Source organism: Nymphaea colorata, chromosome 10, assembly GCF_008831285.2.
Source record: "Nymphaea colorata isolate Beijing-Zhang1983 chromosome 10, ASM883128v2, whole genome shotgun sequence".
NCBI lineage: Eukaryota > Viridiplantae > Streptophyta > Magnoliopsida > Nymphaeales > Nymphaeaceae > Nymphaea > Nymphaea colorata.
In genome coordinates, this window is record NC_045147.1 from 14,288,081 (window position 1) to 14,299,476 (window position 11,396).

The 11,396-nt window shown below is 38.5% G+C and overlaps 1 protein-coding gene across 1 annotated transcript; it reads right to left on the reverse strand.

Annotated features, from left to right (window-relative positions):
• Nucleotides 1-9,713: 9,713 nt before the first annotated feature.
• Nucleotides 9,714-10,433, reverse strand: LOC116262737 (calcium-binding protein KIC-like). The gene has a single exon (XM_031642226.2). It carries the CDS (start codon nucleotides 10,328-10,330, stop codon nucleotides 9,938-9,940), a length of 393 nt encoding a protein of 130 aa, XP_031498086.1. The 5' UTR covers nucleotides 10,331-10,433; the 3' UTR covers nucleotides 9,714-9,937.
• Between the last annotated feature and the right edge of the window lie 963 nt (nucleotides 10,434-11,396).

An 11,396-nucleotide genomic window follows, 5' to 3' on the forward strand; every position in this document is an offset into this window, starting at 1 on the left:
TATTTCTTAGAAGATTCATCAGCATCATCACTAAATAATAAAACCAATGGTGGCACGTTGTTATGTTAACGAAGTCATTAGATACTAATGCTTAGAACCCATACTAATTGAGTTCTTTAAGAAGAAAAATGTTCAGGAGCTCAACATCTAATTAAGTGCATATTTTCACATAATCTGAATGAGATATGTCTTTCTTTAGCTGAGGGTGAACCTTAAGCGCCAAGCCTCATAAAGGATGTGCATGGGTCGGTTAGATTGGATTGCCAACCTGAAACTGGACCAGCTTAGTCAAGATTTAGAAAGAAGGAGCCAAATCCTAGTCAAATTCAGATTGGCCGTAAGATTTAGGTTATTTGATATGAACTTTGAATTTGAAATCCTACATAATTATCGGTCAACCAATCGTGGATCATACCCACGTTGAATCCAGATTCAGTTTCAGAAACTTAAGTAAGAATTCTTCTAAATCTGATCAGTAAAGATCTGACTAAATATTTGACTTCCACGGTAATACGTTCTAAAGCGCGTGGCATCCGTTCAAACGCCGGTTTTTTTCTAAATTGAAAGCCAGCATCAAGTAGAGGAGAGAGCTAAAGCATGTCATTTTGTCCGAAATTAATGCCATTCAATTCAAAGTTGCGAGTGCTTTCTGAAAGAAGGGAAGTCATTCATTTGATGGGAATGAACTTAGTGAAGAGATTTCCTATATAATAAAGACTACTATTCTATATGTTGATTCTCACAACATATGAGCAAGCTGTTATGTGGGGCATAGCACAAACGGGCGGGCTTGGAGGTGCGTTGAAAGTGTGTCTCGAGTTCGAAACCCGACTAATGGTACGTGTAAATTGAAACGCATAGTGAGATGCTAGGGCAAGGGAAAGGAGGGGGCTTCGGCTCTTTCCGAGATGGTGGGATAACTCTTGTGCTCACCCGACAACATATGAGAAAGTTGGTGCAACAAAATGAAAATTTAACTTATTCAGAGTCTTCAGCTTAATTAAGACACTTCATCTAGGGTTTTATTCACATATAACAAAAAATTTCCGAATCCTTTATCATGATTATTTAATATTTAACTACTGCTAAAAAATTTTGTCATTTCACGTGAGAAGTTGTATAATTAAGCTTTTAGCTTACAACAACATAGCTGCCAGAAACTTCTTTTCTTATGAAGGGGAATTTCACTTTCTTAGAAGCCCGTTTTGTAAATCAAAATCTTATAAACTGTAATTATTCATCGATTCACCAACTATCTCTCGACAAAAAAGGTCCAACCAAGCATCAAAAGTCTTCCGCCCCAAATGCCATATTATTGATTGCTTTGCATGAATAAGCATATAAATATATGGTCGCTTGTTAAGAAAGCAAAAGACCAAAGAAAGAGAAAGTAGTGACGAGACATTAAGAATCAACTTGGGCAATAAATATTCCAAGTTATGGAACGAACAAGGAACATATTTGGTAGGACCACCAATTATTTGCTGCCTAAAATAATGTCACAAATTATCTTCTCACTTGCTTCATAGAAGATGCCATCAACTTTTGTAGGCTAAATGGTCTCACAAAATAAGGGCATCCCCCTACATGTTAAAGAGTAGGAGGAGGAAGGTGAGGTTTTTGTCTTTGTTTGTTTGTTGGTTGTTGATGGACCATCGCCCTACTAAGTTGGTAGTAATGAATTGATGAATTACTAGAACCCGACCAGCATAAGCATTTTTAAATTTGATCGGTTAGGGCACTCTACCATTCAACACCTACTGCTGTTTGGAACTTAAATTAATGGAAGACCTACTTGCAGCATTTTGTCTTCTGTAATTAAACATTGCGGCCGGGCTGAATGAGACAAGGCTTGGGTTAGCCCGGCAAGGTTTGCAGCTTCGACTAACTAAAAACTTGACCTAGGTCTACATTAGGCTAGGTCTGCGCGACTCGGTCGGGTCGAGGGGATGCATAAACACTTGGTAGCAACTCACTCGCACCACCTAAGCCTGTATGCCTTTGATCAAAATCTTTCAAAATCAAAATTGATTCCGAGCTTCCCTGTGGCCTACGTATCATAAACTCTTGTCGCCTCTTTCTTAACTATTTAGAGATCTTAGTCGTTGTTTTACTTACTCAACAAGAAACTCTTATTTCAACTATCAAATTGGCAATTTCCTTCAAGTTGAACGCTTGAAGGCAACCTAAGTATCCACATATATAAATTGTATATAGCCCAAGTGATGGCAGGAGCAATATCGTGGAAGGTCACTAGAAAGGGTAGCCGTTTCCAAAGGTTCGCGCATGGAAATTGGTCCGTTATTTTTTTTCTAAGATTTGGAAAGAAGTTTCATTGAGCACCTCACTTTTTTTTGTTATTCCAAAGCCAGGTCAACGACTTGGGATTTCTTACGATAGGCAAAAGGTCAGCAAAAGCCTCCCAATATTCCAGAATGGGACCTCCTTCTGCTTTGGGCAGAGTTTTTCTCACGCTTCCTCTAATTTTGTTCTCTTTTGCTTTTTATTTTTATTTTTTGTTTAAAGTTTAGAAATTGGGGATTGAAAGGAAAAACTGCCATTAAAGAGAGATAGGCAAGAGGATTGGCATGAGTTAGGACTACACAACGAGTTCTACTCGTTCGTAAACAAGTCGAGTTCGAGTTTAAATATATGCTCGAAACATTAAATCGTTCAAATTTAAATTATAAAAACTCGACTTATAAAAAAACAGTTTAATGAGTAGTAACTAAATGAATTAAACAAATTTACAAGTGAAAAGAAAAGAGATAGACTTGAGAAAATTGAGTTAAACAAGTTCATCGACCTCGAACTCAATGATTTTACTTTGGTGGCGTGAAGAGTGATGCTATGATGGAAGGTCAGTGTTTGCCCCAGCTGTGGGAAGCCAACTTTTTTCTTGTCAAATTTTATTTTATACAGATAATCGCCCTGGCGAGGACCAGGACCGGGAGACTAGTCCATCCAAAGTACCAAGAAATTCCGTTGGTCCTAGCAGTGTGGGACAAAACACAGTGGTCTACAGTGTCCCTTTCATCCATACTTGGCCGTATACGACGGGTTCCCCACATTTTGTGCCACTGTCCCATCCATTGTTCATAAGTGAGGACGTTTGATTCGCAGCCGGTGGGGAACACCCCTGTCCGTGTTTACCTTTGGGACGCCCTTAAATCAAGCCTCCACTTCTGAGTGGATTGTTGAGACCCGCGTTTGTTCTTTGAAGGTGTTTGACGGCAGGACATCAGCTCCACAGTGAGCAGAGTAAGAGTGTCGAGAGCTACAAAAATTTTATTAATTTTCAGGGTGTTTTGCATGAATCTAATCCAAAACTTGAGATAGGTTCATGTTCTTAAATGAATTTGTCTTAATTTTTGAGATATATTCATCAAACAACACGTTCCTGTTACAAAATGTCTCCTTCCATTACTTGAAAAATTCAGAACAAAATGTTCTATTTTTGGCATCTCAAAAATGAGAAATCGAGACATTTTGTTCTTAGGGGTTGCATCTCAAACACAAAATCAGCTAATTTCAAATCTGAGGTTTTGCCCACATTCTCAGGATCTCAAATCCTCGGTTTTCTACAGATATGAAATCTAATGTTTGTTTATCATGTGGGCTCTACATAAAAGGGATTTCGAATCAGCTTCGAACCTTACATCTGAAGCCATCAGACGTACTTTTAATAGATCTAAGATCTAAGGAACCCAAGTTCTGAACAATTAAGTACCGGTTAATTGGAAGCAAACAGTCATGCCAGTTTTGACCTTAATCTGAAGTTTTTCCCAGTCCAACTCTAGATCCGGCCACTTGGGAGGCGGTGATTGTCGTCTAAGTTTGAATGGTCTATAAAAGTTTACCTTTTCTTGAGGAACAAGGAAACTAAAACTTTTGACTAAAGCATTCCCACTTCCAGAATTTGATGGGAATTGTATAAAGCAAACTTTTTTCATGCAGATTTGCTGGGAACAATGCCTCCCACCTATATATATATATATATATATATATATATATACTATCCGAATCAGAGCAATGGCGAGCCTGGGAAGCATGAGACCACGTACTTTAACAAAATATTTATATAAGCAGACATATTTACAGACCCTTTATTTATATATTGGTTAACCCTGGCTCTCAGTCAGCCAAACATGTCTGGCTCTGCCACTGGTAATACTACAAACAAACAGCTTTTCTGAAAGATATTAATGTGAATACCGTGAACCATATATCCTCAGTTTTTGCATGGTGATGGTGTCGTGTTACCATATGCGTTCCCCTTCTTAAGACTGACCTTTGTTAGTGTTTCTGAATATAATCCTTTGGTTCCTGTCAAAGGTATGATGGAGCATGACGGCCGCACACTAATTGATCTTCGTAATCATGTTCATATGGCCTTCTTAAGGAAGTTGAGGATAAAGGCAAAGGGGGATCTCAAAAAATTCAGTCTCGTCACCCCAAAAAGCATTTGAGACAGAATCAGAACTAAACTTCCTACTGAAGATGATGGAGAAAGAAAATTTGCGTGAAGAGATGCGTTTAGCAGACGACGGTTGAAAACTGGGGTATGGCTATGGCTTCCAGACGCCCTTCAAGCATTCATAACACAAAAGCTCGAAGCCACGCTCAATTAACTTAGATTTTAGTGCCAAAATCTGGCAATTCCTCTGCTCTGAATCTGGTGGAAGATGAATCCGTCAGTTGTCCATGTAACTTTTTCTGATCACAACATAATGCTCGGAGATTAACTCCAGTTTGGTTGTTTAGCTAGAAAATTTGAAAATGGAGAAATGAAAGCATTCACAAAGCGCTGTTCTTAGTACTTGGTAGGCTAGAGAAATGCTGCAAATCATTGGAAATGGCAGTTTGGACCAGAAGTCGAAATCTGGGAAGCTTCTATTCTCGAGCAAAGTTAGATATTGATGGCGGTGGCTGCTAAAAACGTTAATGATATGCATTTCTTACTACTCGTGCAGCGAACAGAGCGGCTGGAACCTTATAAACTGGAATAGTTATTTTAGAAGAATTCTGTCTGATATAGGTTCACATAGTAATACTCAAACTCAAGCTTTAGTTAGCGTTAACCTAGAGTTAATGGGCAAATGTTTTTTTTTTTTTTCAAATTAGTGGTGCAAAACCTAGGTTGTTCTTAGAAACATTAAAGGATAGTTTGTTTTCAACATCAACAAATCTTTAGTGGAATTTTGAAATGTTTTCTAAAAGAAATAAAAAACCATCTGGCATCTCTCTCTCTCTCTCTCTCTCTCTCTCTCTCTCTCTCTATATATATATATATATATATATATATAATTGAGCTTTCTTGACTGCTTCCTATCACAAGAGACTCGTGAAACTGAAAATCTGCAATGTGGTGGGTGATGGGTGACTGCAGTGTGCGATTCGGTGTGATATTGTTAAAAGAGGAAGATGATCACAACGATGAGTAAGCAGCTTCCTTAGGTCAGCTGTCAGACTCATCCCTCTTGAGCTCCTTCTTCATTCTTTCTGTGCTGGTGAAGATCGTTACCATAGATGTATCAGACTTGATTTGGATGACGTTATTGACTTGCCAAATAACTTTGTAGCGCTTATGGATTTCCTGGCTTTTTTTTTTTTTTTTTGTTAAGGAAGGCAGATGTGGACGAGGATCCAATCGAACCCAGTCATGCTTTAATGGAATTAAATTAAAAGTTTGAATTTAATCAAGCATTTCAAATTGCTCATTGAAATAAAATTTTGTCATATATATATAAGGTTAGTATAGAATCGGATTCAAATATGATATACTCTTTGCTACGTCTGACGTTCATATATTCATACTCAAATCGGATTCGAACTCAAATTCAAATAAAGAAAAAACTATAATATATCCGAAACTGAATTCACAAATCTGAATCCAATCGGAATCTGATTTCTGGATTAACATCTGAATATGAATCCGACTTTTAAATCAAATTAAAACTGCAATGTGATATTTCAAGATACAACTTTCAAAATATATGAACTAGTTATAAAATATTTATTTGAAACTTCCCATCAGTTATTTACTCAACTCTGAATCCGATCGAATGTCATTCTTAAAATTTTTGTTTTATAGCCTCTCTCTAATATATATATATATATATATATATATATATAATGGTATCCGTAACTTTTCAGAGTCACCAAACTATCAAACCAAAGCTATTTGATTTACTATGATGAACGGTTGCAAGAAAAATGTGAAAGGTATCTTTGTAATCTAGCATCAGGCATTTTTTCTCTTTTTTTTTTCAACCATCTATCTATTTCAGATAGACAAGCAAAGTCATCATTCACTCACTCATATATATGTATATATAAAAGTTAAAGTATGTAATTAGAAAACACTTGCCAATTGCCATAACAGTACTAGCAATGGTGCAGTAATAGTTTATGGTGCTTTTAACATGAAACTATAAGATGTTAACTGAAATCCTGATAGTTCAGATCTTAGTCACAAATAATATTTCTGAGTTTTAAACAGCAAAGCTTTTCTCAGGTATAATACGGCGAGCTTGAAAAAACTTGAAAAATACTGTAAATTTTTAAAAATTAAAAAAAAAAACTAAAAATATGTGAAAAGTAAAATAAATGAGAAACTTATAGCACAAATATCAAAAGATAAGTAGATTTGCAACAAATAAAAATAGAAAATGAAAAGAAACTGTTTGGCATAAAAAAATAAAAAAAAAGTGAAAAAAAAATGCATTTTTTTTAGTTTTAAACGGCAGTTTAATTTATTGTGTTATTTCCTAAAAAAAATGTTGGTTTTGTGACACTGGTTCAGATCAAACAAAAGAAACCTCACCAATGCCTATGAACTGGGTCCCAAGGAAGCCATTTTTCATGCATGTGCATGCACATACACACATATATTCATATACACGGATGTAATTAAACAGAACCTGCAGCAACACGGACCACAACCCAGCTTGCAGTGCTGGTCCTCACTCAAGAGTTTCTGCTTCCAAGTTTCATTAGGAACTGACACATCTTACAAGCTTCAGAAATGAGTCCTGCCACTTTCTATCCTTTTATTATCTGCTGTGGACTTGTGAAGAGTAAAAGAATTACAGAGTTCTTACATATGAGTCCTACCACTTTTCATCCTTTTGCTATCTTCTGCAGAGTGATGTTAAATTCAGTACCCACTTGGTCACACCTTGCGATCACCCAAATCTTTTGTTTAATAACTTCCCATTTGATCGGCGCTGGTCAGAGTTTCAGGTTGAAACATTTATCGGGAACTTAGACTTCCTGCAAACTCGAGAATGAGGGGAGATTGGCTTGAAATTTGGAGGGAACGGAGAAATTTAAGACCCAACTGCTCCAATAGGAAGAAATTTGCATGGCCGTGTCGCAGTAAAGCGTTTGCTTTCAATACCACAAGTCAAGGCATGTGCAGCTTGACTTGTCCTTCTGCTTTGCTCTCTGTCGAAGCAAGGGCGACTTCACCTTCTTTCTTTGTTTCTGGCCGCAACGAGACCTACTCCACCTTCAAAGTAATGCTAACGTTGGAACACTCCAGGAGTCTAACTGCCATTAGATTGCCATATAGAAAGTTACGGTGTGCATCTTTTTCTTATACTCTTGGAAAACTATGAGGTTTGTTTGATTATGTATCCCTGAGCTTAGATTCAAGGGTCTGGCCTTCTTTGACACGCACCTTAGATATATGGCTGAAGCAAACTGTGAATTCGACGATCATGATGTTTAAGACGTCAATAGTCCTCAGATCTATGAAATTGAAGTGGGAAAAGGGGGGGTGACTGAAGATTTAGATCCATAGATTTTCATGAAGTAATTAGTGCATCTTGATTTCGGATTCTCATTAGAAATTGGTAAATTCTAAACCATGAAATCTAATATCCCAAGATCTTAAGATGGAATGTAATCAAACACCGCTTAAGATCAGTCATCTGCCCGACTCGAAGCAGTTGGTACCTTGTGATTTATGATTCTATATAAAGAATGTTCATCATATGAAACTTTGTAGAAATATGCAGCGCAACATTTTTTTTTTTTTTTTTTTGAGAAATTAATGAACTTTGGGTCATTTTTTTGCCTGAGAATATGAATTTTTAGGACTTTGGAAAATATTAAAGATGTCTATGCCATCCTTTTTCTCTTGGAATTCTTTTCGAACGTAGTAAAGATTCATATCACAATCGGGTGAGCTGGAAGAGATCTCACCTAACCCCTTTCTCGTTCTCATGTATGATTTTCGTGACCCAGCCTCCTTTCCTCAAAAAAAAAAAAAAGAAGAAGAAGAAGTAAAGAAAAAAAAAAGTCTTCCATAAGGTCTACGACTGTTTTTTTTTTTTTTTTTGTCTGGGAACTGAATGGTCCTCATGACTCTCTCCTGCCATTAGGAGGAACCGATCACTATATGGTCATTTAGAATAGCAGTTTCCCACTGTTCGTTCCATTCATGCATTTCGTTAGTGGGCCAAACCATTTACGTCAGGCCACTTTGTTATATTTAATTGAAGCATTTCTTTAGCTCGATTCAGCATGCGTTTAATCAAATGCATAACTCGATCCGTCAAACGATGGATCTGATCATATGACCTTTTAAGTTAAAGAGTTCAATTTCCGAAATAGCTAAACCCATCTTGTGATAAAGAAATAAAAGACAATAAAGTGTGAGCGCTAGGCTAATTCCACTGAAGGCAGAAGCCCCCACCCCCCTTCTCCTCATCCCTGTAGGATTCAGGATTACTTTGGTGGATCGAGGTAGGCGCCTCGCTATACATTATTTGCATTTAGATGCATTTTCTTTTGTAGCACAGACAGGAGATGGAAACGAAGAACGGCGGCCTACCAATCCCCACACGGGCCATTGTACCAACCTCCTTGTGGATAAATAAAATAAAAGATAATATAGGCAATAGTGCAAAGCTTGACAGCCCATGAAAGCAGCAGCAGCTCATTAATTTCTACTTCCGGTGACAGTGTGGCCGGGCATATGATACGAAGGCTTCAAAATAACGAACTCCACTCCTTTTTGTGGTGCTCCTTTGCAGGAAAAAAAAAAAAACGTCTTGAAACACAAAATTATTTTAGAGAGTTTGTATTCATGTGAATGAAATCATGAATGTTTACAAGAATGGACCCAAGGCACCATCATTGCGGAAGAACCAGTTCATGGTAATTAGATAAAGTTTATTTAAGTTAAAACCGTTAAAACTTCGAAATGTTACGTAATGTTATCAGTTCTTGTCTGTACGTTCAAAGAAAGCAATCAAAGATGTGCATTTATAAGTTTTTTGAAGCATCAGGATTGCAAACTCACTGCCAGGATTTTGAAAAGAAAAGAAATTTCAGAAACTTACTTGGAAAGTGTAAAATTGACAAGTTTTCGTTTGATTACATTGATCCCACTGAAAGACAAAAAAGGAGAACTATTCCCTTCTCAATTGTTAAAAAAGAAAAGGATTCCTTTGTCCACTTAGGTGAAGCTCTTGGCTATGGTGATGCCACCCAACCTTCCAGGCCCATCTCATTCGGCACCCAAATTCATGTTGGCAACAATCTCATTTAACACTCAATTCATGTCCGCCTCAATCTCGTTCAGAATTCACATCGCGTCGCCATCAAAAGAATGTGGCGGTGCCCGGTGGTTGAACACACAACTCTATAGATCATTCTCTCTCTCTCTCTCTCTCTCTCTCTCTCTGAAGGATCAAACTACGAACAAGAAATCTCAAAGATTGATTCAGATCAAAATGAAAGTTAAAACAATCTACAAAGATCTACAGGCATGAATGAAACCATCCAGATTACATGCAATTCATTCACTTAATTAGCCTTGTTACTTAATTCTGCGAGGGGAGGGAGAACCGCGAACACAAGGAGGAAAATGGAGAAGAAAGACGACTGCCCAAGAGACGTTGAAGACGCCTTCTCTGTTTCTCGCTTATTTCCCGGAGCGCCGGATCTCCTGAGCGAGAGCCTCCTCCAGCCAGGCCTCCGCGTCGCTCATGAGCTCCGGGCTGAGCCTGACCATGAGCACGCAGAACTCGCGCTCGTCCAACGCCCCGTCGCCGTCGAGATCCCCCTCCCTCACCATCGCCTCCAGCTCGGCGTCCCCGAGCCCGTCCAGCCCCAGCAGCCCCGCGTTCCTCTTCAGGCTCTCGGCCGTGATCACGCCCCTTGCCGGGTCGGCCAGCAGCCTGAAGCCGTTCACCAGCTCGCCCATGAACTCGTCCGCCAGGAGCTTCTCCGCCATCACGGGCAGAAGGTCCTCGTACTCCTCCTCCTCCTCCTCCGCCGAAGCAGGCCCCATCTCCTCCGTTGCTCCCTTGTTCATAGCTTCCGATTCGAGGCGACGTAGGAAAGCTGGCAGTGCTGATCATTTATACAAACACATTGTGGGCATGGTCCCTGGCCAGCTCTACACCAGTTCAAGCCTCGCCCCTCTAGATTTCGTCTGGTGGTTGCACGACAAACGCCCCGATGCGAATTTATTATCGCCGCTGTCATCTTCTTGATTACGGCGTGGCATCTTAACGTGATTCGATGGGGAAAAAAAGAAGATGACCAAAATGGGCCTCATGAGCTCATCTCAAGAGGCCCCTGGTTCTAACTTGAAGTTGTTTCAAGTTTCTATCAATCAAACTCTATGACTCACCGAAATATGTCATGCATTTATCATTATATAATCAGCTTTTGGAATTTAAAGGGCCCTGCTACTGAAGAATGTACAAAGTTTCAAAAATTTTAAGTTGTGTTTATGTGAGAACCATGTTCTGTGAAAACATGTGTTTGAACCATTTCTTAAAATATGGTTTGTGTGTCCAAAACGATAAAATGTCGTTCCACCTAAGTCATGTTCTTAACATGATAACATTTAAGAGAGTCAACAAACATGTTCCTAACATGACAACATGGAGTCGGCAAACACGCCCTTACGGTGTATTTGATAGCTTCGTATTTGAGATGTGAGATGGATCTAAGATCTCTTTTATGTAGGATTCAAAATGTAAACAAACACTTGATTTTACCATTACAAGGAAAAATCATGGATTTGATATCCTCAGTGAAAACCCTCACGTTTGAGGTTGACAGTGAGAAGGTTTCTAACCTTAGATCCAATAGATCTGATATCCCTAATTATCTCAAATCATCTCTGATGCTATCAAAATGTCCTCTTATGGGCAGTTTGACTACAGTAACATACCGTAAATCTATGCCAAATGGGTAGATTCATGGCGCCCTATAATACATTGTTCCATGAATTTGCTTCATTTTTAAGATAGATTTATTAAACAGTAACATAATGTTACTGTTGCCAAACAGCTCCTTAAAATTTTTGACATATTTTGCCCTTGGTGTGTAACAATTGACAAATTTATCTTCTTTGTTTTTGCAATTTC